Here is a 26,246-nt window from a genome sequence, read left to right as displayed (position 1 = left end):
GGATTGAAAAATTAATTTTTTTATTAACTATGTTCTGTGTGCTTATGTGAAGATACTACTCTCAGAGGTGCAGGCAACGAAATTAATAAGACGTTTAATTTTAGTGAGATGCATGTTATGAAATGGTATGTAGCTACTGATGCCATCAAGCCTGTAACAGATGTGGATATAGCAATACTGGGATGATTGATCCATCTGTCTGGATGCCAACCAGAGAAAACAGCTGCTGCCTTAGTCCTCCTGGCTGCATAAGCAGGTTTGAAACCTGTGTTGCGGTCAGAGCAACAGGTTAGTTTGTTGTAGAGGTCCAGCTGTGGTGTTTAAGGGCAGGACTCTTGATGGGTACCTCCATACAACTGTTGTCCCATGACTTGCATTATTCCTTGTCAATTCTGATGGCTCTCCTTTTCTCTGCCTTTGTGCCTCCCCCCTCTGACCAGTCTTCTCCAGAATAAACGACCCACCCTTGGTTACCTTTTTTCCCCACTAGTCCCAGCTTTTCTACATCCATAACCAAATTTGGTGTTTCTGACATTGGTATTTTGTAATCCTGGCCTCATTTGGCATTCCTGACACAGTTAACTGGACACTGTTGGCCTTGCAATACTCCCCAACAGGACTCCAGTACTTCCCTTCAACTAGCTGTGAAGTTTGGTCATCTCTGACTCAACTCTTAACTGTGTGTGAAATCTGGCTATTCCTTACAGTGCTACCTGTAACCTGTGTCAGCATCTGACTCTGTTGTCACATCTGGTAATTTCTCATGTCGCATCCAGTAGTTTTCCATGTCTTGTTCACTTATTCAGGCCAGGACTGAGTCATCTGCCTGCAGCCTTAATAAGTACTCTGAGTAGTTCTAACTACTAAGTCTTAACTCACCATGTGGGTGCTGTATATTAAGGGGTAAAGGGGATTCTCTTCCTTGGAAGAGAAGGCGGCACTTTGGAAGAAAAGCCTGTGCTGGAAGATTGGGCTAACAAGAACCTTATCAAGTTCAAGGACAAGTCTAAAGTCTGGTATGTGAGTAAACACAATCCAGGAGTGCAGGACAGGCTGAGATCCTTCCTGGCTGGGGATCAGCTCTCTAGAAAGGGACCTAAGGGTCCTGATGGGAACAACCTCCATGTGAGTGAATAGTGTGCTGCTGCAGCAAAGAAAGCCAACAGGATGTGGGGTTACATCAACAAGAGCATCACCAGCAGAGATAAAGAAGTCATTACCCCCCTCTACTCAGTTTCTGTTGGGCCACACCTGGAATCCTGTGTTCAGTTTCAGTCCCCACTGTATAAAAAAATGTGGGCAGGCTGGAGAGGGTCCAGAGAAGAGCCACAAAGATGATGAAAGGACTGGGAAGCCTGCCATGTGAGGAAAGGCTGAGAGAACTGGGTTTGTTCAGCCTAGAGAAAAGAAGGCCCAGGGGAGACTTTATCACCATGTTCCAGTGTTTAAAAGATGATTACCTCCGTTTTTGCAAGGAATCACATGTAAAAGACATGGGGTCATGAGTATAAGTTACTCCTGGTGAGATTCAGACTGGACACAATAGGAAATTTTTTCACAATGAGAACAATCAGCCATTGGAATAATCTCCCCAGGGAAGAGTGGGCTACCCAACATCAGACACTTTTAACATTCAGCTGGTTAGGGTGCTGGGACATCTAGTCTAGGTCATGCCTTGCCAAGAAAGGTTGGACCAGAGGATCCTTGGGGTCCTTTCCAGCCTTGTATTCTATGATTCTTTGCACTTATATTTTTTTTCCCTGGCAATCAGCAGTTTTATAGTTGGGAGAAGCAATGGCCGTGGTAGGAGACCAACATTACAGGTAACTGAAAATAAATGATCAGGCAGGTTTGGTCAGAAATCTACAGGTTCATGAGGAGTCAGTGCAGAGATCTTGGTGTAAATTTTGAATCGGATACTTTATTGTCATGGTTGTGTGTTTTCACTCGGGTATAAATTGCAGAGATAGGGTGCTCTTCTCTTGAATGTTACTATGATCAAATGTGAATCTAATAGAAAAGGGACTTCTGTCTGGTCTTTCTCTGGGACTGTACATGGGAGTATGTGATGTGTACACAAGTGTACTTGGTGCTAATGGATAAGGGGAATTATGCCTCTCTTCCAATTCTGTGCATACTTATCAGTAGGCACTTCCGGGCTTGAATAGCAACCTAGATATACAGGGACTTCTGATTTTTGTCTGCCATCTTTAAAGTATGTGTATCAAGGGTATCTTAAATTTTGTTTTCAAATAGTAAGAAAAAAATTATCTATGCTCTGGAACCATTAGAATGTCTCCGAGATGTCTGCAGTTGCACTGTGTCTACACAGTTGTGTATACATATATATATATATATGTAGAAGTATAATTTGCTTAGTGGACCAGAATGAATAAGAGTGTGGTTGGAAGGATCTATCTGTGTTTAAAGAAGATTTGGAAAGAAATAGAATAGTATGAAATGAAATAGTCTGTTTTCAGATTGTCATTCTCCATATAGCAAAAATAATCATTTGTCATGGATGTCATTTTACCTCGCTGTCGTTGTTCAAATTGTCTAGTTGGAGCTAATCATCTACAGTTCATGTGTAGTCAGTGGAGAGAAAGGCAGCCATGGCTGCAGGACATTATAGATAACTGAAAGAAGTGAGGTGGGCTGCTTTTTTGGAGGAACTTCACTGTGCCTTAACTGTATGGATAAAGAATTGATGACTAAGTTAGACTACATGTTAGATTTTACATTGCTGGAACTCGGAAGTGAACTCTACTTTCTGCACGTGTGTTAATTTCTAATTTTTGTTAACAACAGAAGTGTAGTGTGGAGAAAGGAGTTATGTGTGCCTATATCAGGTTTTAGTAAGTCACCTATCTCCCAGGTGACCTACGTGAATGAAAAAGCAGTAAATGTATGCTTCCTGCCTGAATGTATGCCATTAAATAAAATGTTAAAGAAAAGCATGACAATAAAAACAATACTTCAGGAAAAATCCCTGTTGGAAATTCACGGAAGCTGCTTCTTGAAGAATATCCCTGTTTCTATCTGGGGTGAGAACAATTAATTTTTCCCCAAATTATGTTTAGAGTGGAGAATATTGTGAATGTGAAATAGGTAGCTTCAGGAAGGAAATGGGGCTTTCCAGGCAGTGTCGAAAAGGTGGTAAGCATGCCAGAAGACACAGCATCAGAGAAACCATGCTCTAATCAGTTCAATCTGCATCTCCTAACTAGTGTGCATAGTTAGCTGTGCTGGCTGGAATGTACAAAATGTACAAGGAAAGATTAATAGTTAGGTAATAGCGATGTAGGGAGAGTTCTCTGCAGTAACTCTTCGGTTTGTGTGTTTTGTGCTTTTTTTTTGTGAACAAATACAGCATGCCTAATTTTGAAAGTGCAATTTTGAATCATTGCAAACTTATACAGTAACAGGGTCCCAAAGAGAAGATAAATTGAGGTGCAGAATTCATTTGGTTTTGTTAATTTGGTAACTTTGTTCAACCGTGTATTATTGGCAAATAAGCTGCGGCCTGCTAGAGCTGGGATTACCAGGCAAAGTGTGCTGGGTCCATGATTTCAACCAGAGGGAGAGCCATTGTCCCTCCAGGGTCCAGACAGAGGAGGAATAGAAAGGTATTTCATTCTGGTAACATCAAGAGAAAAGGTTAACCCATCTCAGCAGGGCAAGTTTTTATCATTGTATATAAAGGGTGTCGCACACACTTTCTTTATATCTTTACAATCTCAAAGAACATGCATCTTTTCAAAATTTCTTCCTGTCATTCCACAAGCAGGGACATGAACTCTTTGTGTATCATCCCGTTATCTCCTCAGAGCCTCTTTTCCCAGAATTTATAGCCTTGACTCTATCATGCTGCCCTTTGCATAAGCTATATAGTGACCAAACCCTGCCATGCCCTGGAAGAAGGGCTGTGCTGCAGCAGCTACAATATGTGGAGCAACTATCATAGCTTCCTGAAGAGCACCAGCAAGAAATTCTCTCACAGAAATTGTCATCTGTGATGGGGTAGATGAGTTCAAAGCGATACTTGACTTTCATATGAGGTGCTGATAAAATAATTGAACTTTTTGAACTCAAATTTGAAAACTGAAGTTTGAAAATAAGAAACAACGGGATTGTTTTTTTTTTTCATGAATGTGACTTTTAAAAATATAGTATTTTCCATCAGTGGCTTCCAGTTTAAACTTTCTATGTAAACTACAAACATATGTTATGATGCCTCTATGGAAAGCTCTTCTGTAATTTTGCATGGGGTTGTCTATGATGCTTTCTGTCATCATTTCACCATTTGCTGTTGAATGCTCTTTTACTGCCTGTGCCTGGTAATGATACAATGAGTCAAAACTTGAAACAAGAGAATGTTTCAGGAAAAGTATAGATTTAAGTGGGAGTAATTTACTTAAAATAACATAACTGGTTATGTAGCACTACTTTTCTGATTGAACCATTGTGCTGCAAATAACTTGAAAAAAGACAACAATGGGCATTCCTCTAAAAATCTTGTATTTATTACATCGCAGACTTCAGTATGTTGTAAAAGATACCATTTTATAGAGGAATTTCTGATTGATGTTTTTTTAAGTATCATCATAATTGCTTCATGTTTCCTACTGTCCTTGGGCTGTCTGTGGATAACAGAAGCCAAGTTGAAGGATCTCTCCCAGCAGTTTCTGAATCCTGCTGTTTGAGTATCATAAGGGACATTAGAAAAAATACCCAGGCCTGAGCTGGGGAGGCAAAGTGAAGGTGACCCCTGACATTTCACATTTAAGTTTTCCACTGATTCGGCCTCCCCATTGTTAGCAGTGTGTAACTTAGACATCTGAGTTTGCTTAGGTACAGCTACCAAATATGTCACTTCATAAGGGTTATTCTAGTTAGCTGAAAGGGTCGTGGGGTGTCAAAAATCTTTTGCATGCTCATGCTGATAAATTCTGATGGTTTTTTTTTTTGCTGTCTCTATATAAGACTAAATGATTCAGGTATCTTTAGTGTCTCAATGTAATATATTATCCCATTCTACATTTTCTTGTACTTTTTCTTAGTTCTTTAAACTGTTCTTCTTTTTGAGGTGTGGAGTCTAGAACTGGGGCCTGTGATGTTGTGTTCTGTAGCAATGCTCTGTACAGCCATGTTGCATGAACTTTGAGGCTCGCACATAGGTTAAAACTCATTGAGGTCTATGTTGTCTGTGTGTTGGTTCACTCTGACCATCAGTTAAAGCCAGACAACTGGCTCTCAGGATGAAGCAGCTCAGTCATGAAAGAGGAGTTAACTTGCTTGTATGCCCTGCCTCCAGAACAGGGAGGGCACAGTTTCATGGCAAGCTCCAGAAGTACTGAGAGATGCTTACTCCTTGTAAATAGGCTGGATGTTTTGGGGTTTTAAAGCGTTGGTTGGTTGTGGTTTGGTGGTGGTGGTGGGTTTGGGGTTTGTGGTTTTTTTTTTTTTTTTACTCCTAGCAAGCAGAAGAAACAAAGAGTCTCTTGACCAGTGTTCAAATGCTATCGGAGTAGATGGTTTGTAGGAAATCTGGGCTTTTTTTGTGATGTGCATCCTATGAAGTCCAGAGAGCCCCAAAAAAGGAACACACAAGCCTCAGCTTTCACTGTGTTTGGTGTGATGTGATAACTGTCAGAAAGGTGGGTCTGGAGCAGTGGCTAGAGCACTGATGCAGTGCTAAGTGCTAAAATACTGCCTACTGAGATCTAAGCAAGTGCTCCACAAACCTGGTGTGCATCTGCTCTTGCCACCTTTGCTCTGGTGTGTGTCAAATCAGTAATGATCAATTAATCTGCTTTTATATAAGCAGGATTCTTTATTTTTAGAAAGAATCTATAAAGACTATCTCAAACACTTGCCTGCATCCACTGCAGAAAAGGTCACAGAGAAGCTGGTTAACAACGTTTGGATAGACAACCAGTGACATAAGGACTATTTCAGGGTTATGTGTTACAATGTTCAACCTAAGATATAAGCCAGATGCTGTTTATTCTCATACAGATGCTTACAAAGACTGTCTCTTGCTAATTTTTCCCACCTTTTATTATCCCCTCCTTTTTTGCTACAGTTGCATTCTTCTGATTTAGTGCCTTATTTAGTTTGGAAATGCTCTTCACTGGCAGAGCAAGTCAAGAGTGCTTGTTTTTGCATCTGGATATTACACATTCTTAATATTCAAACTTGGAACATTCCCCAGGAGGATACCAGTAAATAAAAAAGAATGTCAGAGAAAAGTCTGCATGCTAGAGATGGAACATAGTGCTTTAGATACCAAGCAACTCAGTAAAATTATTTTCTTCTATGCAAGGTGACTTTAAAAACATGACTCTAAATCTGTTATTGCTGCAGTGCCTTTAGATCACAAATGTCTGGTATGAGGAAAAGTGTTTATTTTTTTTAAATTGCCTTTTAATATCACCCTGAAGTTGAAACAAGCGCTGTTTTCCTTTGTTGTATAGCATGGTTTGTTTTCATGTGGTTAGTAATTTTCTGTGGGTTTGCTTTAATGGAGGTTTGCAAGGGCTTCCTCCTTGTCTTGCAGAGCACGTTGTATATCGAGCATCCTCTTGAGATTCTGTAGATGAAAGGAAACAGAAGGATAAGACTGAGGCAGCATTTTTTTTGTCTTCTCTCAATTTAAAATTTGCCTTTTTTTTTGCATGATCTCTTTCTAGCACCTGGCTGGTGCTGAGTTACAAAGAGCCCTCCCATTTGAATACTTTAATTTTGCCCAAAAATTATTCAGAGATAAGATAACATTAATTAGATGAATGAAATTAGGAGAAACCCTGACCTTATTTATCTGTCATTGTCTTAATTCTTAGGATTTGGCAAAACATTTTTATAGTCTGTTTTAAAACTTTCCTCTCCAGTTGCTTTTTCTGATCTTCTGTTGGTTTTACTCCAAGCAGCAGGGGGAAAAAAAAAGTAATCGCATTTTAAAAATGGGGAAAATTATGGTTTTTAGAACCCTGAGATTAATAGGTGAATTCAAAGTCAGTTTTGACACTTGAAGCATCTTTTAATATCTTTTCCTTTGAAACTGCCTGCATTTCAAGAAGTGAGTGCATCTTTAATTTATTAGGATATTGCATGCCTAATCTAATATTGGGTAACTGCAGTTTAAAATAAATTCTAAGCTTTGCCTTTGTGAAAAGCAATAAATAGTTTTTAGGTGATTGTTTTGTGTGAGTGCTAATGATATAATTTATAGATGTCTGGCTTTCACAAAGTATTATGTAGTAAGTACCTTTTTAAAATTAGGTATATACTACTCTCTTAAGGTGTATGCCCAATACATGGATGAACCTTGGATTTGCATGCCTGCTGCGGTCAGTTCTTGCAATGCTACCCACAGACTCGAGACAGCAGTAGTGGTGCAAGCCATGGTGCTGGAAAGCCAAAGGGGTTGTTGAAATTTGACTACTTTGGATAAGTGGGCTAAAAAGGAGGAGGGGTGTGGACCAGATGGCCTTCAGAGGTCCCTTTTAACCTAAGACATTGTATGATAATGTGGATTAACAACTTCTTGATGTGGGTATCATCAATAAGAGGGAGGGCTGGCAGGGAGTACTTATGGCTTGCTTAGGAAGGTTAGATATCCACTCCTTTTATACACTTCCAAAGAACATTCCAACAAGCTCTGTCTGCTGTCTGGATTTGTGCAGCTGAACACTGACTCCACAAGCAGCAAGAAGCAGCAAAAAAACATCATCCTCTAAGAATCTGCATTCTGTATTGTTTGTCAGGGTTGGTCTCCATTTAGAGCTGGATGCTGAAGGGTTTGTTTTGGTTTGGTTTGTGCGTGTATGTGTCTATTTTTATTGAAATTCATATTGTCTGTAACTCAGATACAAACCTATATAGAGATTCCTTTGTGCTTTTTAGTCATCATCTGATGTACCTGGGAACAGACTGCTATTTCTGGCCTGAGAATACTATGAGTTGTAGAAGAATTATGATTGATTTTTCTAGGATGAAGTATCATTGAAATTGCAAGCTTTGAATTATTTAGATATCATACAGTTGTACATATTTTCCAAATTTTGTCATATTTTGGGCCAAAAGCAGCTACAGAGTTGTTCTGTACCTTGTGCAGAAACACATGTGCATGTATATACTCCCCACACATAAGTGGGAGTCATTTAATCTCATTTAATCCCCTTAAATTTGATGTACAATTGAATTTATGTTTTAGATTACTTCTGCACAATCTGAAGAGAGATTGGCACTTCTAACAGCTGGTTTCACTTGTATTTCAAACATCTGTCTTAAGAATGGAAGAAATGGTCTTCTGAACAGACCACAGGGGGAGCTTTGACACGATCCCTTTTTAAAAATGATTTGGGTAGGGTGAGGCAAATCACATCAACAGCTTTGTGTATTTGGTTTCATCCCATTCTGCGTTCTCAGCTAAAGAATCTGGAGACCATCTAATACAGCATCTGATACATTTTAAACCTGTAAGAGTTTTATTTCTGTAAAGAAGTTATATTTAGATTACTCACAAAGTGAAGAGTAATCATTCACCAACAAGAAAATGATGAGTAGTTAAGTTGACAAGTTTGTCAGAAGGATCCAATCTATTGAGTTATGGTTAATCTCCAGAGGAATTTTGCTGAAGTTAAGGAAATTTTACTGAATAGTACTTGATCCCAGCATCCTTAATGATGTAACATTAAATTAGATGAACTGTGCAAAAAATAACATGTTTGAACAAGAAAGCTTTCTCTTGGTGCCTCCATTTGAGGATCTGTGCCCGGAGTTTGTCCAAGAAAGACATTGTTCTTCCAAGAAACTCACTGACATGTATGCATATTACTACAAAGGTTTTGTACCGATAGGTACCCTAAAATACTTTTAAGAGATGTATTAATGCAGTATACCGTGATATGTGCATCTGTTGTTGCCACAGGTGAGGAACCTTGGTTTTTAATTTGCATGCTATTTGGTATTAGAAAGGGCTTTGTGTTTTGTGTTCTGTGGGATATTGCATTATCACAGCAGAACTACTGTTTTATGTGAAAGCTCTTGCTAGCCACTCCTTCAAATACATGGCTAACTGGGTTCTCTCAGGATTATTTGAGATGAATGCAAATACTGGTGTTAGTAAAAAGGATCTTTATCTCACTAGTCCTCTATTGCTATTTTTGAGTTTTATGAATGTTTCAGTGAGCTATTGTTGAAGGGAAGTGTTGCTTGGCTTGATTTCCAAGAGCTTAACTTAGGTGCCACCAGAAATCAAGAAGGAGTCTTTGTGGTTTTCTTTGTGTTTTCTGTTAGCTTGAAAGCCACAAGAAAATGCAAGTGTTTCAAAGGAAATTGGCCTCTTAGCACCCCTCCTCCCCCAATCTAACAGATTTATCTCCTAATAGAATTTGTAGTCCAGCTGAGTTGCATTAGAGACTTCTCTGTCTCTCCTAGTATCTGTGTCAATTATCAGTCCTTTAATATTGGATGCTTGCCTTGGGGCTTAACATTTACTAGGCTCCATGCTTTCTTCTTCCTCCTCTCTAAAAAAGACCTTACCTCTCAGACTAGTTCTCTTCAATCTATAGTTACAGGAGAGAAAATCAGAAACTAGATGGACTTTTGTGACTAAGGATTTTCAAGCTTGTGGCTCTTCTGAGCAAGATTTGACAAGATGCCTCTGTGGCGAAGGAGGTATAACAGGCTGTTGCTTTACTTTGTTTTGTTTTGGAATGTAAAAATAGAATGGAAGTTGTCCTCCTTTTACCTCTCGAGATGAAATCTTCATAACTTGTTATCACCTACTAATTAGAAGGGGAAGGATTCCATCATTTGTGTTATTGTAGACTGAACTGTAAAACCCCCAAATTGTCAGTAAATAAAAACGTTATTTGCTTTTATTACAAGTATAGGATTGTGCCTTTTATTAAAAAAACTCCAATGCCACCTACCCCCACCCAAAAAAATCCAAACAACACCAACAAAAAATACCCACCCAAACAAAAAACCCAACCAAAACAAAACCCTACCCAAACCCCTGAATTGTGTTTATTGAAAACCAGGGCATTTTCAAGCAGAAAAATAAGGGAAATATTAGACATTTGTATCTCAGTGCTTAAATATTTTGCATGTGTAAGCACATAGGGAGGAAAGATCGGGAAGCAATGGGTTTACATCACGCTTTGAAACAAAGTATTTTTGCATGGAGAGAACTGTACATGTGATAATTTTAAAGGAAAAGTTATGATTTATTCCACTGTTGGTAGGGAATTATTACTATTTGTATTCTTGTTGTGCCTTATTCATGAGCCAGGAATCTGTTGTGATGGATGCTCTACTAATATAGAATAAAAGTCTGTCCTTAGAAAATTCAAAATCCAAATAGTGTTGGCAAAGTTATGACAATTTACCATGCAATGTCCATGGGTAATTTTCAAGTGTAAATATTTAACTTGGAGGAATTCAATACTTGAAAATTCAATACTTGAAATGAGATTGTGCGCTTGCTCTCTTCACTGAAACTGACTTTTTTTTTCACAAAACTAGTAGCTTATTGTGTCTTCTCGAGTTAATGGAATGCAGCAAAAAGGCCCTCTGTTGGAGGGGGAGATAAAGGAAAACAAGGATCTAATAGCAAATGAAGCATGGCTCTTGAATAAGTTTGAGGTTTTTTTGTTTAGGTTTTAAAGAAATGTTTAGTCTTAACTATTGCAAACGAACTGTCTTAAATCATGTATCTCTTACGTGTGTGTTCTGAAACCCCAGAGCGATTTACAGGGAAAATTCCTTAACTCTTTTGTCTGTGGCTAACAACTACACAGTGCGTTTTAGTCTGACATGATGTTTAAAAGTGTATGTGTGTATTATAAATTTTGTGATGGAAAAAGCCATAGCGCGGGTTGCAATCCAGCTTTCATTATAGCTCTTATCTCTACTTACAAATTACCTACAGAAAACTCTTCTTTTTGAAAAAAAATAAAAAATAGTGTCACTTTAGCAGGTAGCTGTTAGAATTAATGTTTTGTCAACTTAAAAAAAAAAAAATGAAAAAATGCAGTCAAAGACCAGGGAAATAAGGAAAACCATCCTCTAAAGGAAACATGCTCTAAAGAAAGTGAATGCTATATGCATGCAGCACTGCAGTCACTAGGGAAAATTTCCAGGGATGTCAACTAAAAAGTTAATAAAGATTTCTGGAAAAGAGTTTTCTCCAGGACACCTGGTCTGAAAGACTTAAAGTGCAGGAGATACTGCACCAGTCCAGGAATTCAGTAGATGTGCTTCACTGTCTCTATGATTAGGAAGTGTTTTCAAAAGCATATAATGAAGTTTTCTTACTGTAAAAACATTTCTTCTGCTTATTCACTGTGAGTGTGGTGATAAATATTCCTTTTCTGTTCTTTGAAATAAAAAACATGCTTAGAAACATATTAAAAACATAAATATATATGTGTATATATATAAGTATATATACACACACTTGTGAGTGTAAAGAGCCTTCATCTTTAGGAGCAACAATCTAATTTCTGGCATTCCCATTTCTGTCACTTTGCCTCATAGCTCATGTTTTCTAGGCCTTTGGTTGGTCTCCTTGCTCTCCTCTGGGCAGGCTCAACTAAGCCATATCTTTCTTGAAGTGTGGAACCAGAAACTGCCCACTGTATTTCAGCAGAAGCCCAGCCAATGCTGAGCTGAAGAGAAGGATTACTTGCAGTGTTGCACAGATTTTGTCCCTATTTATATACTACATTGCGATGATTGCATTTTGTGGGAAGAAGGCAATATGACAGTATCAGCTTCTGTTCTGTTGGGGATCCAGTATAACCCCTAAGGCTTTTCTGGAAATAATTTAGGTGGATGATTCATTTTGCTTAAACACTTTGCATTTGTCCTTGCTGAACTCCATTCTATTTTTAAGACTTTTTCTCCAATTCATGAAGTTCATTTTGAATTCAAATCCTGTCTTTCAGTGTATTTGCTTTACCTCCCAAATTCACAGTTACCTGCTTGTTTAATAACGCCATTCACCATTTCACCATCCAGGTCATTAATGAAAACGTGGAACAGAATTGGATCTGGGGCTGGCACTTGGGTATCTCCATGTGTCATCATCCTCCAATTTAGAATGTGTACCAATGATAACTGCTCTCAGGCATCCACTGGTTTTATACTCATGTTACAGCAATATTTTTCTTGCTCATATGTCCCTATCATCCTTGTGAAACTGTCATACAAGTCATAATGAAGAGACATGGCACCTAGTGCTTCCATCTTGCATGTGAATTCTGTTACCCTGTTCTGGAAGGAATTAGTTTTCTTTGACACAGTGTATTCATGACAGATCCATGTCTGCTGTCCTCCAAGTACTTGCAGACACTTGTTTATTTTACTTACTTTAGATCCTTTCCTAGAGACTGAAGTTCAACTGGATTTAAATTTCTCCCTTTCCCACCTTTCTATGTGGGGAATCCATTCACACTTCCTTAGTCCTCTGAGGTCTCTCCTATCTTCCATGAATTCAAACAGCAGCTAACAGCTTTGAGATCACTTCAGGAAGCTCTGTAAATATTCTAGGGCATTCTGTGGAATGGTACCGAAGTAGCTGAAACCATGGACATTATCTAAGTACTTCCTAGCTTATTTACCATCCACAGTTGGGGATTAATTGTGCTATTCACCTGTTCTTGATGGATTTTCCTTTAGTAAAACTTGATGCAAAAAGGTCATGTAATACTTAAGCCTTTTTACAATCATCTGTCAAATGCTCTTTAATCTTTAAGGTCCCAAACCAAACCATTCTATGAGTCTATGAAATTTGTTCATATACGTGGACTTTTCTGTTTAATTACTATTCAGATGCTTAAACTCATGAACCGTAGCGCTAGAAGTCCTAGAGAGAAAAGAGTTTTGTGCACCAGCTGGACAGAGTCAACAGTAAAAATTCTCGCTAAAGCGTGGTAAGGATTAGTAGGGTGATAATGCTGTGGATCACAGCGCTTAGTGAGTTGCTGCGTTTGAGTGGGGGATGACTCTCCATTTCCCAGTTCTGGTCCACTTCCAGCTTAATAACAGTATGAACAAATACGATTAAAGTGATTTAGGTATCCTGAAACTTTATTTCTATTAGGGAAATGGAGTGAAGTATTTTAACTGCTACATTGCAGAATGAAAATAGCAAATCCAGTAACTGCAGCTCTCTGGTTACAGCAAAGTTTTGTGGTGTGGGAGAAACAAATGCCACAGGTGGAATTTAGCATGGTGCCTTGCAAGTTCAGTATGAACTGTGTTCTCCTTGCTTCCTAGGAATTAACACTAAACATTTAGATCGCAGGGCAGAATTTCATTCGCCCTGAAACTTTGGCTATGCTGTCTTTGAAAATATTTCACTCAGTTTTTGAATGTACTTTCTGTGAAGCTGTGAGTTTCACTCTGTAATTTAAGCTATAAAACTGCCTGTAGATCAAGTAATTTGTCACTGCCATTAGCTGTTTAGTACAGATAGAGTCTGCAGACTCTGAGCTTCATAAACCAGACAGATCCTTATCAGTAATCAATATTTGTAATATTTGTTAATATAAATCTGTCACTACTGACTCATCTTTTGAAATTAATCTGGGACAAAGCACTTTACCATGAGCACCAGTCCCATAATAGAAGCAAAAGCAACAAAACCACTGTAAGTTGTGTCCCTAAGTTTGCTGGCACATCAAGTCACAATGCACAGACTTGAATCCTCATATGAAACCTAGCTAATAAGCAGTAATAATGAAGGAGCTTGACACATTCCCAAATTGCATAAAAGTCTTCATTAAGATGCAGCAGCTGTTTATTTCCAGGACCACATGGTCTAGTCAGCATGATAAGAACACAAGTGGTGATGGATCAGCAAGTTTGCTTTTACTGGAAAACACACACATCTTTCTTATCCATTCTAATGGGTCAGTATTAAAGAAGAGCTGGAGTTGGAGAATAATTAGAGTAATTTTCCATTTATTTATCTTTCCAGAATGCCTCAGGCTAGGGAGGTCAAGTAGATGCTAAAGAGGAAAAACTGCATCTGAAACCGGTCTGAAAATAAATATGCATCCCATGAGTAGTGCTGTGTACAATTTGCTTAGCTTCAGAAAACTAAGTTTGTCTGCCAGCTGATTGCCTGCTTCATTGAGGAAATCTGCTTAGCCTGAGCAATTCCGAAAGCTCTTTTTCTTCAGTTTCAAATTCTGAGGGGTGTGAATTAACTATTTCCCAATTTCTTGTTTCTTTCAGTTTTCCCTTTCATGTATCAGTCATATTACTCACCAGCTTCCTTTGGCTGGTTTGCAACTAGGAGGTTTTTCAGTGAGCAGAGACAAGCTCTAGGTTTTCCTGCTCTGCAAAGAAACTCTGTCAGCCTGGCAATCTTATGGCAATGCCTGACATAAAATAACATCTGACTGTCATGTCCTTCCTTGTGATTGAGATGAATTTAAAAATCTTGTATGCTTTCTAGGTAGAAGCATATCCTGTTGCATTCTGTGTCAATGGAATTGTATTTATTCTACCTGCTTTAATTCATTTTAGTACAGTTATTGGTCATTGCTGTGATATCTTGGCACTGCGCATACAGCTGTGAAATATTCATCTTGGGTAATTATTTCTGCTCAAGAGCAGTTTGCCAATTCCCCAGTTTTGAATGTCTTTCATCTGACATTTTAAGGAAAATAGTGCTGTGTGGTCTTCTGTTGGCTTTGCCTAGTAGTCTGTAGGGTTCCATCTGATCTCTTTAGTAGAATCATATTTCTATACTAATCTAAAGTGGAACACCATCAATAGTAGACTTTGAGCTTGCTTTGAAATATAAGGTGATCAAGCAAAGTACTGAGTTTATGCTGTTTGCATGTACATTTTTTTTCTGAAGCATAGTCTCTGCTGATCAGAAAACACAATCTTTTGAGTGTGCAGTGTTTTGAAATTGAATTCTGTGAAGGAATAAGGTCTGTAAGTAGTCTGGGCTTCCTTTTATCTGTATCTCAATGTATGGGCCACAGGCAAGTCCACAAAAGAAGTTCAGTAATCTCTGAAATCTTACATGGCATATCTAAACAGGAAGTTCATTCTAATTAAAGTTTGCTGTTGTGACTTTGCATAGATTTTATGTTGCACTTGTCTAACATGGCTTACATTTTCTTCATACTATGAAGTGTTTGCGGCAAAATTCAGTTAGCCTTTCACAAGTTCTAATGTATTTCAATTGAGGCATACTCCAAGGAGGAAGGGAATCTGAAGTTTCAAAATTCAGTTGTCTTGAAGTGATGGAAATTTTAACTTGCATTGCTAAAAAAGCCTCATTGAAGAGACACAGGTGACTTCACTGTCTTTACTGAAGCAATCGAACAATTGTGCTAGCTTGAAAGGGTGATTTTCATTTTCTGTACTGCTAAGACCTAAATATCAGCCACATGTCACCTGACATATATATCCTATTACTGTGTGTGGACAAAAGCGTATACTCCCTTAGTTTTGGGTAAAAGATGCACAAAGCTTGAGACTTCTAGGTCTTAGCATTCTTGTTAATACATGCCTTTTAGATGTGACTCCATTGATTTCAATAGTTCGGCTATCTCAAAATCAGCTTATAAGGAGTTAGTTCCAGTTTCTAGATATATTAGTTGGTTTAAACTGCTTGCACAACATCCTATAGAACACAAAAGCCACAAGCCCTTCCTTTGTGTTCCAGTTTCTGCTTCAGTGTACCTTCTAGTCAGGCTGTTCTTAGGCTGACTACAACAGCCTGCAAACAACATGTACTGTTTGCAGAGAGAATTGCTGTCATTGTTAAAATTTCACTTTACCTTCAGGTGTTATTGAAAACCTAAGGATTTTCATGACAGGACTTGAGAACTTCGTTTGGATTCTTTGCCAAATAATAGTATAGTGCTTCATGTCTGTGTAATAAAGCGATGAGATCTAGCCTCCCCTTTTGAGCTTTCAAGCAATCCAAATTTCAAAATTGATGAGTAAAAAAGGAAAAGAGGACAGTTTCTTTTCTGTGAATCCCTGCAGGCTGCGGTGATTGGAGGTGCTTCTTAATAGCTCAGTGTCTACTGGGTCTTGTTGGGAGACTTGCAAAACAAATGATTATCCTGAACCCTAGTTCTTGATTTTACTGATACTTAAGATACTAATACTTGTGTTTTTAAAAAACATTTATTTTTTCTGCTGTTAAAAAGTGTCTGTACAAATTTCTATTTTTTTTATCTTTTCCTTTCATAGGTTCCAACTATGGGAGTCCCCGTCCAGCTCATGCCAACATGAATGCCAATGCAGCTGCAGGGCTTGCCCCAGAGCATATCCCTACTCCAGGGGCAGCTCTGTCCTGGCAAGCTGCGATTGATGCTGCCAGGCAAGCCAAACTGATGGGTAGTGCTGGCAATGCAACAATATCCACAGCTAGCTCCACGCAGAGAAAACGGCAGCAGTATGGAAAACAGAAAAAACAGGGTACCACCACAGCTACACGTCCTCCCCGGGCACTGCTGTGTTTAACACTGAAAAATCCCATCCGGAGGGCATGCATCAACATCGTCGAATGGAAATATCCTTTTTGATGTTCTCATTTGGAAAACAGCAATTTATTTGTGCACATCAGGCGCTATTCATAAGTGTGAAGAAATCAATACATTAAGTTGAAAGGCACCACTGGGAACATAAAGTACATGAATAGTTTTTGATGTCTTAACTAAGATCATTTATGCTGGGGGAAAAAAAAAAGTTTTGAGTTTAGGACTGAAGCCTTAACTGTACCCTGGTGTAAGAAACGGCTGGAAGTGTAAATGATAAAGGTTAGGGGTTGAAACTTGCTTTTTTAAAACCACATGGCCAAGGCTGAAATCGATGGGAAATATGCAAGGTGTCTGAGGCCAGAACTGAAGTGACTTGATGGGATTGATAGCAGCTGCTGGCTTTCCTTACCTTTTTTTTGCAGGCACTTAGAGGTGTCACCAGTTAAACAGCTGTGGTGTTTTGAATCATATGCATTTTTTGTTAAACACGTGGCATCACGCTTTCTACAGTATGAAAAAAAGAATGGGACAAAAGGAGGAGGAAAAAACCCCAAACATGTAATAAGACCATGAAACAGGGCTAAAGTCTGTTCATTATTTTGGAACTCCACTTTAACTAATAAGGCTCACTAATGTATGGTAACAGATACTAGTTATCTCTTACTGGTTATCTAGAAGCAGGGTAAAAGAAAGACAGTTAAAGTAATCCTGCAACATGTATGAATGCAGTATAGGGCCAGATCTAGTAGTCTGAACAAGAGACAGCCTGTCAGAGATGATAGATGATCACCACTGACACAGAACTGCAGAATGTAAGGGTCAGTGCTGCTTCCCTGGAAAGTCAGTGGGAGTTTGGCCATTGGTTTAATTGTGTGAGAGAAGAAAATCGCCCAAGTCTGATGAGCACCAGCTAGAATTTAAGAATTTGGTGTGAAACACAAGCTAAAATAAAGTACACCTGCCTCACATCCCCAAAGGGAAACCGAGCCTTACCCTGAACAGTAATTGTCAGTAAATCGGAAGCTAATGGGCTTCTTCAGAAAATACAAAAGAGAAAACATGTTGTTAGGGATAGATAAGCATGTCAAGGGAAGGCAGTACAGAACTTGGCAGTAGTTAATATGATAAAAAAAAATGAATGATGGCATTTAAGACAATGTGATAATATTGTTCCTTTGGGGGTCTGCTGGGACATTAGAAAGATGAAAACAGAATATGATTATTATGTCTTGCTGACATGGACATATTTTCCAGATTAAGAATGTGTTAAAATGTTCCTGTCAATTCTTAGATGTCCTTAAACTACCTGCCTGCCTATTTCTTTCTTCAGATGCTAATTTTTAATCCCTCTGATTAAGTTTGCGACTCTTTATCCCTTTGGACATAGCTCTGGTATTTTAAGTGTAAGAAGATGAGTGATGACTAACAGGATGAAGCTGAATATTGGTTCACTTGCTAGCACCCCAGTAACCACATGTCTTTAGAAAAAAGCACAGAGTGACATTCGATAAATGAATAAGATCAGCAATGAATGATGGGAATGATGTGCTGTAAAACAGGATACAGCAGTGCTGGGATCAAGAGAGGACCAAACAATGCATTTAAAGCAATCCAAAGATGCTGATGATTGCGTTTTATGGTTTTGTTTGCTTTTAGGTGAGTTGATGGAAGTATTTTTGTTTTCCATCAGAACCGCTCATTGGATATCTAGTGTTTATAAATGTGAAACACATCAATCACAAGTAACAATATTAAAGGGTTTTGATGAAATTTATTTTTATCTGTATTCATCCTAATTGCTAAAAACTACTGAGAAAAGCTTAGCTTAATTTGCTGAACCACTCAAGTCTAAGCACAGTAGATATTAAATATCAAATGGTACTTCTGCAGTGTTTCTGAGCATTAAGAGGCTGAAGGTGCAAGTGCACCTAAGAAAAAGTGAAATGAAGCAATTGCCTTATTTTGCAAAGATTTAGCTGTCTGTTTAATTTTCTGCTCTGTGTGCAGGGTATTTGTAGAGTTTACACCATTTTATTTTTACAGTGCAAAAAGAAGTTGAAGAAAATATGCATAAACAGTGGTAAGTTAAAAGATAACAATCCTGTCAAAACCAAGAAGTCTAGGAAGAAAGTTATTAAGAAAAGGAGAGCCTGTGGAAATTCAGGTGTTTATACAGTAAACACTATATATACAGCCTGAACTTTTTGAGAAGTCCCATGGATAGCACCCTTATCTGCTTTTCTTCCTCAGTATGGTCATATATCTCCTATTATTCATAGGTTTAAGCAGGGTAGTCTGGCAAGTTTGGAATACTTTGACTATTCCATATGTGAAATGTAGAAAGTGTCTGAGCGTAAGCAGTGGCCAGGTGCCTGGACTTTGTGTATCTCTTGCAGTTCCTGCTGCTGCACATCCCGATCTCCAGTTCTTTCCTGCTAAAACCTGCTGAGAACAGTAGTCTGCTGACCAGAAACATACATGCTGTGTTGACATTTGGCAATGCTGCAAAGCCAGTCCCATGGTATATAAATTCATGCTCAAATGCACTCTGTGGCGCAGGTTATGCTTGGCATTCTCCCTGTCCTGTCCTGCTTTTAATTCCCCTCCAGAGTACTGGTGAGTTTTCCCAGAGCTAGCTTCCAGGATATTCTTGCAGGCAAGTAAACGTAGACAGGCTGTAAATCTGGTCTCTAGTCTGCGTTTGGAGTCACTTCACAGCATTTAAGAAGTCCACAGAAGTAGATGAAATACAGTGCCAGCAAATTGGTCAGTAGCAAAATGTCTTTTGATCCCAATGGACAGTCAGTGGGGCATCAAGGCTGTGCAGGATTTGCTTGTTGAACATCCAGTATGATTGTGGTGTTTTATCTAACGAAGTTGATGCTGGTCTGAAATGCCCTGGAATTGGTGCTACTTCATTATAAGAACTCTTAGCTTCCTTTTGCACCTAATACGCTGTGTAAGCGCACTTGTTTTCCCTATGAATACTAAAGGAAATCCAAATTAAAAAGAAATACTGCCTAAAACAATTCTTAAGCAAAACAAGCATACATGGCAATGTGCAGTATAAACACATTTTGGGCAAAACTTTTTTCTTTTGCCTTAACAAATCTTATCGTCATGTAAATGTCTTCTAGCTGAATGTATGCCTGTATTTCTTGGGCCCTTGCATTTAACTTTGAGATATCAGACTGGGAAAGGCAAAGGGGGGTGGGGGGGGAGGAGTGAAATACAACGCCAAAAAAAAACACCCAAAACTTTGGCTAAAATTGTTTCAGGGTTTGTAAATGCAGATGGAAAAGACTGAGGGAAGCTAATTGTAAGACAAAAGATGACAGTCCTTCTAGAGCAGGCTTCTGCTATTAAAAATAGTGCAACCACACTTGAAGGAAAATGGGGAAAATGCAATCTAAATAAATAAAGGAAGAAAAAACTTTTAAGAAATCTGTGTTTACTCTGGCACGCGACTGGCCTACACTGCTTTTGACATATTAGGAAGATTCTTGGCTGGGAGCTCCTAAAAGCACTTAAAAAGGCATATGTTTCTTTTCAGAATATAAGGGGCTTGGAATGTTTTCTTTAAACAGAATTCTTATAAATCTTTTTTTTTTTATTTGTGTGTGCACATTTTGGAACAATTTCCTTAACTCCATTCCTCAGACCATTTGAAATAATTATTTTACTGACTATTTTTGCCAATTGTGTGGCCTTAGCTATCTATATCCCCTTTCCAGAAGATGATTCCAATGCCACCAATTCCAATCTGGTAAGTCCTTAATGGTGTTTAGTTTTACTATTTTGAAAGTCCTTTTTAGAAGTGACCAGAGAGACTGTTGAAGGTAGGGAACATAAATGTACCTACCAAAGATAAGAATGTAATAGAGTAAAAATTGGATTGGAGTGCTGTGTCTCCTCTTCTATGTTAGCATCTGTTTCAACTGAGCTGCCTTTAGAAAAGAATGTCCCAAAAATTGCGTGGGTGCTGTATGTGTTGTGATTTTGGTTAACAAATTTCTGCATGCTGCAAAAGTGCTCGGTAAGTTTTAAACTGGAGGTATTTGCGGAAGAGGTCTTTTAATCATGGATTATATGATGGGTTTTGTTTTAAAGTGCCATTGTGAAATTGGTCGTGTCCTTGTCTCAGGTGATACTTGAGAGTGCAGCTTGATGTCTAATTTGTAAGGAAATACATTAATTCTTGCATTTCAGAGATGTGTGTGGCTGGACACTGTTTGTGGGTTTGTTTATTTTTTCTTTATTTGGGATTTTTTTTTTCTTCCCTGTTGAGGAAAATAGCTTTTCCTCCATCACCACTGATGCGTATGTTGGTACTTTGGGATAGAACTGTCTATATAGAAAGGCAAGAGTGTTTACTTTTGGCTTAACATGAAGTCATAGCAAAAAATTCTGTTCGGTACAGACACAGCATAAACCAATTCTGGAACACAATTCATTGAATTAGCAGAAAACATTTTTCTTTCTCTCAAATATGTGAACAAATCTCCCACTTGTCTGGTTGGATCAGGATGAAAACTTGCTCCCAGAGTTTAAGAGTTGGGATGCTCCTTCCTGATTAAAATTTACTGAGACAAAAGAAATTTAAGAGCAACAGAGGAGGAAAACAAAAGCCATACTTCCAAAGTAGGGATAATTGGGGTGGCCGACAGATGTTGTGATTAAAATGATCCGTGCTCTTCTTGGAAGTCAGTCACTTGATTAAATATCTCTTGGAGTTACACAAAACAAATTGCAAACTTCAGGACTTTGCTGGAACTGTACTTCTGTGTTAAAAAAAGGGAATAAAACATTTAATGCTTTTCCTCTGTAACTCCTTAAAGAAGTTTAAAAATAGGAGCAGGAGGAGATACGTGATTGTTAACTTTTAACTATTCTTTATATTGACAGGGTATGTGATCTTGTCTTATTTTCTCTTGCTGCTATCTTTTTGTTAGCTTGACTTGGTGATTTCCAGTGATGAATTGTGGTGTGTATATGCAAGATAATTCAGTATGGCACCTTTCAAAATGAGTATCTTTTAAAAAACACATTCAATTCAGTTGATTCTCTGGTGATAAAAGACAGTATATTTAATGCACGTTCTGACTTCCAAGGCTGAGATATGAAAACAGCAGAGTTGAAGTTTAGCGAACTCTTTAATTTGTCTTGAGTTTTATTTTGTGGGGGTATTTGTCTTACTTCAGTGAGGAGGCTGTTGGCTTATACTGGGTTGGGAGTATATTCTTAATTGAATGAGGTTTATTAAAACTGTTCTTCTATCAGAAAATATATGCACTTCTGTGAGCTGAATTGCTATTCTGCATCTGTTTTCCAAGGCATCTTTTGCATCATTTGGTCAGTCTACCAAAACACTTGTGTTATTTGTGAGTAGGAGTTTAAAAAGCCGAGCCAAGCAAAAATCATCATCTGAGGAAAGTTTAGAAATGTTATCGCAATGAAGGTGAGGAGGCATTGTTAATTTATCTAAACAGCAGTTTTAGAGGAAGAGGGGGGAGAAGAAAGTAAATGGGGAGACTGCTTGACTACACATTGTTCTTTGGGTCTTAATGGAAAAAGTAATTAAAAATGGAAAATGAGATACTTAGTATTCCATGAGGGGTTTGCGCTAGTGGAATTAAGACTCTATACTGTAGAGGAAACCCTGGACCGCCAACTGCCCAGTAGCCTTTGGTCCTGTGGTATCGCTAGTCCCTTGTTGTGGTTTTGTGGGATTTGTGGTTTTGTTTGTTTGCTTTCTCAGGGTGATATACATAGATTTTGGCATGTATATACCGCTGTTTGGAAACACAGTTTTTTGCGTGTGTCAGATGCTGCATTCTGAAGCTTTTCATAGAATTGTGAAGAGTTGTGTATTGTGGTGAGTGCATAAAGTACTGAGCAATGGGGGGGGTGGGGGGGTGGAGGCAAATGGGTGAAATAAGGGTGAAAAAATGTTTTAGTTGTGTTTTGGAATAGGATGAAAGCTTAGATGAAGCGCAGAATTAAAGGGAAGTTATTCCAGATGGTAGGAACTGCAGAAGAGTTGTTGTACTAGCTTCTTGTTGTACTCACTTGTTTTTCACTTTTATTTTTTTCCTACCTGTGAGCATGTATTTTGCAATCAGATTTACTTTGCAGCCATGATCCCTAAACCTTTAAAAGCTGAAAGAGGAAAGGAGGGTATGTCTTCAGTGCGTGCACGCAGGTTAATAGCATGCACAGTGTGAGAGTCTAACAAAATGCATACGGAATCTTCCTATGTGACCAGAAGAAGTTTTCACTTGTGTAACTCTTGATTCATTCCCATTTTGCAGTTTAGCCCCTTTTAGGGGTAAAGCTATGACAGAACCTCCCACATCCTATGTTTCTAGAGCCGTCCTTAACATGAAAGAACTATCTACAGAAAACATGATGGATAGTATCTGTTTTACAAGGTCTGAAAGTGACACAACAGTTTTCCAATAAGCTGCCACTTTTCCCTTAGGGTCTGAGTGTTTCTTCTCTAAGGTTTTATCATAACTTTTCAAACAATGTTTTCTTTGCAGGCTGAGGTAAAAATTCAGTCGCTTGTTTTTAACAGGATGATGGAGTAGAGGGTAGTGAGAGAAGAGAAAGGAGTTCTGAATTGTGGGAGTTGCTTCTTTCCTTCTCTCTAAAAGCAGAAAATGATAGCTGAATAATGTTTTGGTAAATAGTTTAATTTCACAGATGTGATCAGCCACTGGTCAAATAGGGCTTATGTATTGCTTTATGCCTTCTACAGAAGTCTTGAAGAGACACATGTCTCATTTGCCTGTACAAAACCAGGAACCTGTAGTCATATCTCCATTTTAACCAGCCTTGTCTTTAGGTGTAAGACCTATTTGATATGATGCCACAGTCATTAGTGTAAGTATTGGAAATAAATACAGAAAAGTCCAATAAATTCCTTCATTTTTTTTGTTAGCAAGGAATTGTGATTAGCTATCATGTACTACAAGTTTAGACCAAATAGCACGCACATGTTCTGTATGGTTCACTGCAATTTGGTTTCCTGTAATAATAATAATACTTCCTGTAAATCCTTAAGCCATTTTTATCAAGGCTAGGGATAGTAACTTGGACTGTGAAGAACTTTAATTTTTCAAATGCATGTTTATACTAACCCCCAGATCTCATATTTTTATGCTCACTGCAATGTCTTTGACACTGGCTGGAAGAAAAATGTCAGAACAATATAATATAGTCATAACATGCTTGAAATTGCTTCAGCAGTTTCTGTGTTTTACTTGTGCAATGTGTTCACTGGAAAACTGCTGAGCTCTCACAAGTGGATGAGTTGTAGTAGGTGCAAAAATGTTTTTATAAGAGTGAACTCTGCTGAAACTTTGCTTAAATTTACTAGTAAAGCTCATTCAAAGAACAGTAATGTATTCTCTTGATGCAGTCAGGAAAACGGGAGCTAGTTTGAAGGGAATTAAAGTTAGCCTGCATGAGAGGCTGTAACTGATACAGAGGCTTTCTGCTTGTTATCCCTGCAATTATGCATTAGAACAGAGATAATGTACATTTAGGAATAAAACTATGGACCGCCCAAGATAGGAAGCTGAAAGGAAAATGCTTCTGTCACTTTACTGGCAATTGCAAATGGCAGAAGCCTGGTCAATGTCACAGCATGGCGATAACATAATGAGGTTAAGACCAAGGTTTACAGCACGTTCCGTGGAAGGCAACTCGATTGTTTATGCTTTAGCTAAATAGCAGGAGAAGATTCTGTGTTGTTTTGATAGCTCTCCTGTCCCTCCCTTGTCCTTATTGCAGGAAGGAAATCCTGTTTTATACTAGCTAAACTTAAAAAAGATCCCTTGTGTTACCTTGTGTTACCTTCAGACTAATTTGTTAAATCTCAAATAGGACCCAGTGAAAGGAAAAGTGGGATTTCTGCTTGCTTGTCTGTGCTTGTGCCAGACAGTGTTTGTGGAAATGCCTGTCTACAGAAAGGGGGCTTGCCTTTCAGGAAGGTATGACTGCTTTAGTAACTGGTGGTTATGGTAGCATCCAGTTGAGCAGGTGATTTATGTGCAAAAAAGAATAAAGTGTGTTTAATCTTTCTGCATTTGCAGCAGACTGACACAATAGGTGTGAATATGGCTTCATCTATTATCTTTCTAGATACTGGCATAAAGAACTTCAGCATTTTTTTTATGTCAGAGAATTCTGGAGCCAGCATATTGAACAGTCTCTCATTTTTAATTGTGCAAAGTCAGAAAAGTGTTAGAGAGCAGAGTGGTGATGAGGAGATCAGGAAAAACAGGGATGGTTTTTCTGGACAAGGATAAGGAAGAATACTGCACAAAAGCTTTTGGTTCGCTTGTGTCATTGCTGTCATCTTATGTGACAGTTCTCAACTAGTAAGTGAATACAGTAATGGGATGTCAATGTCAGAGGTGAGGTGCAGGGCAGGGTAGAGGAGATACCAAGCTAATAAGCTCTGATAGGCTTATTAGCTTGGGCTTCATGCCAGCACTGCCACAGCTGGGGGAGGTTATGGAATTTGAAAAGTGGGGAGTAAGGGACAGAAGATGGAAGAGAGGAGCTGAAGAGGCTGGAAAGACACTGGGATCAGGATGAGGAGAAGAAAGGAGGTTGTTCCAAAAAATCCTTAAGGACTTCCTCCAGAAAGATTGTGAATCTCTGACTTCTGTAATGCTAAGGAAATGGAAAATGATGGAATTTAGGCTCAACATATCCCAGAGTCCCCGGAAGCCCTGCCTCTGGCATGGAGAGGCTGATACTCAGCATCTTTGGCAATAGTGAAGCACAGTGTGGAAGAATAAGCTTTATATTTGAGAAGACAATATTCAGGTTATCTGCTGGTTCTGCTGCTGACAAACAGTGTGGCCTTGGGTAAATTGCTGTCTCAGTTTTCCAGTCTGTAAAGTGGGATGGTTACTGCTGTCATGGTGAGATGTCCTAGTCAAATGGCAGCTTTCTGCTTCTCTTTATACCAGTGGTCCCTATGTCCTCACCCAGTCTGTGCTTGTTGTTGTTGATCATCTCTTGATCTCCTCTGAGATCTCTTATGTCTGTGTCCTCATTTTTGTTGCTTTATAAAATTTATTATCTTTGCTTTGCCAGGTAATTTTTCTCTTTCCAATCCCGTTTCTATAAGACCTCTTGCTTTTAGTTTCCCTATTCTCTTCTCCATAGTGGTTTCATATGTTATTCGCCTGTTTTGTCTGTTGATATCAGTGCTATCCTTACTCAGGTTTGGCTCCCTGACCACTTCTATTGTTAACTCTGGTCTTAAATTCCTTTCCACTCCTAGACCTGGTCTCTGTAACCAAGTAACCCTCAAAATCTCCATACTCTTTCCAGCTGCTTCTTTGTTATTTTCCAGCTCCATTCTCAATACATAGGTCTCCCAGTCTGAGCCTGTCCCTGTTTTTTTTTTTATCCCTTTTGGTTTTGAAATTAGTAGTGTCCTTTCCAATGTCTGTATAACAGTGGCAGAAATACTGAGAGAGCAGCCCAGCTGAAAATTCATTTGCTTTATTCCAGCTTGATTCAGACCAGCTGAGAACAGCTATTACATAGGTCCTTGAAAGCTTTTGTAGCCCTTGCTAGCCTCTGTGGATGTGACACATGCATTTTGTTTTGCAGAAGCTGTAAGACGCCTGATTAGTATTTGTAATGACAGTTTGGGCGTTAAGTCTTAGCAAGTCTCTGTGGAGCCTGTGC

General features: G+C 38.7%; 1 protein-coding gene across 5 annotated transcripts in view; it reads left to right on the top strand.

Moving 5' to 3' along the window:
* The window catches only part of CACNA1C (calcium voltage-gated channel subunit alpha1 C), a 482,397-nt gene that overhangs the window by 55,403 nt on the left and 400,748 nt on the right, over nt 1–26,246 (top strand). For all 5 annotated transcript variants that reach the window (XM_061444716.1, XM_061444714.1, XM_061444713.1 and 2 more), the window contains exons 2-3: nt 16,240–16,562; nt 20,191–20,295. In XM_061444716.1, the coding sequence (XP_061300700.1) occupies nt 16,240–16,562; nt 20,191–20,295 (428 nt within the window). The remainder of the gene's footprint in view (nt 1–16,239; nt 16,563–20,190; nt 20,296–26,246) is intronic.

The sequence above is a fragment of the Pezoporus flaviventris genome, unplaced genomic scaffold (genome assembly GCF_033815535.1).
Source record: "Pezoporus flaviventris isolate CSIRO_AGI_PZ_B2104156 unplaced genomic scaffold, CSIRO_AGI_Pfla_v1 ptg000002l, whole genome shotgun sequence".
Lineage (NCBI taxonomy): Eukaryota > Metazoa > Chordata > Aves > Psittaciformes > Psittacidae > Pezoporus > Pezoporus flaviventris.
The sequence above is the reverse complement of the archived record's forward strand: the minus strand, read 5'-3'. Positions and strand labels throughout refer to the sequence as shown.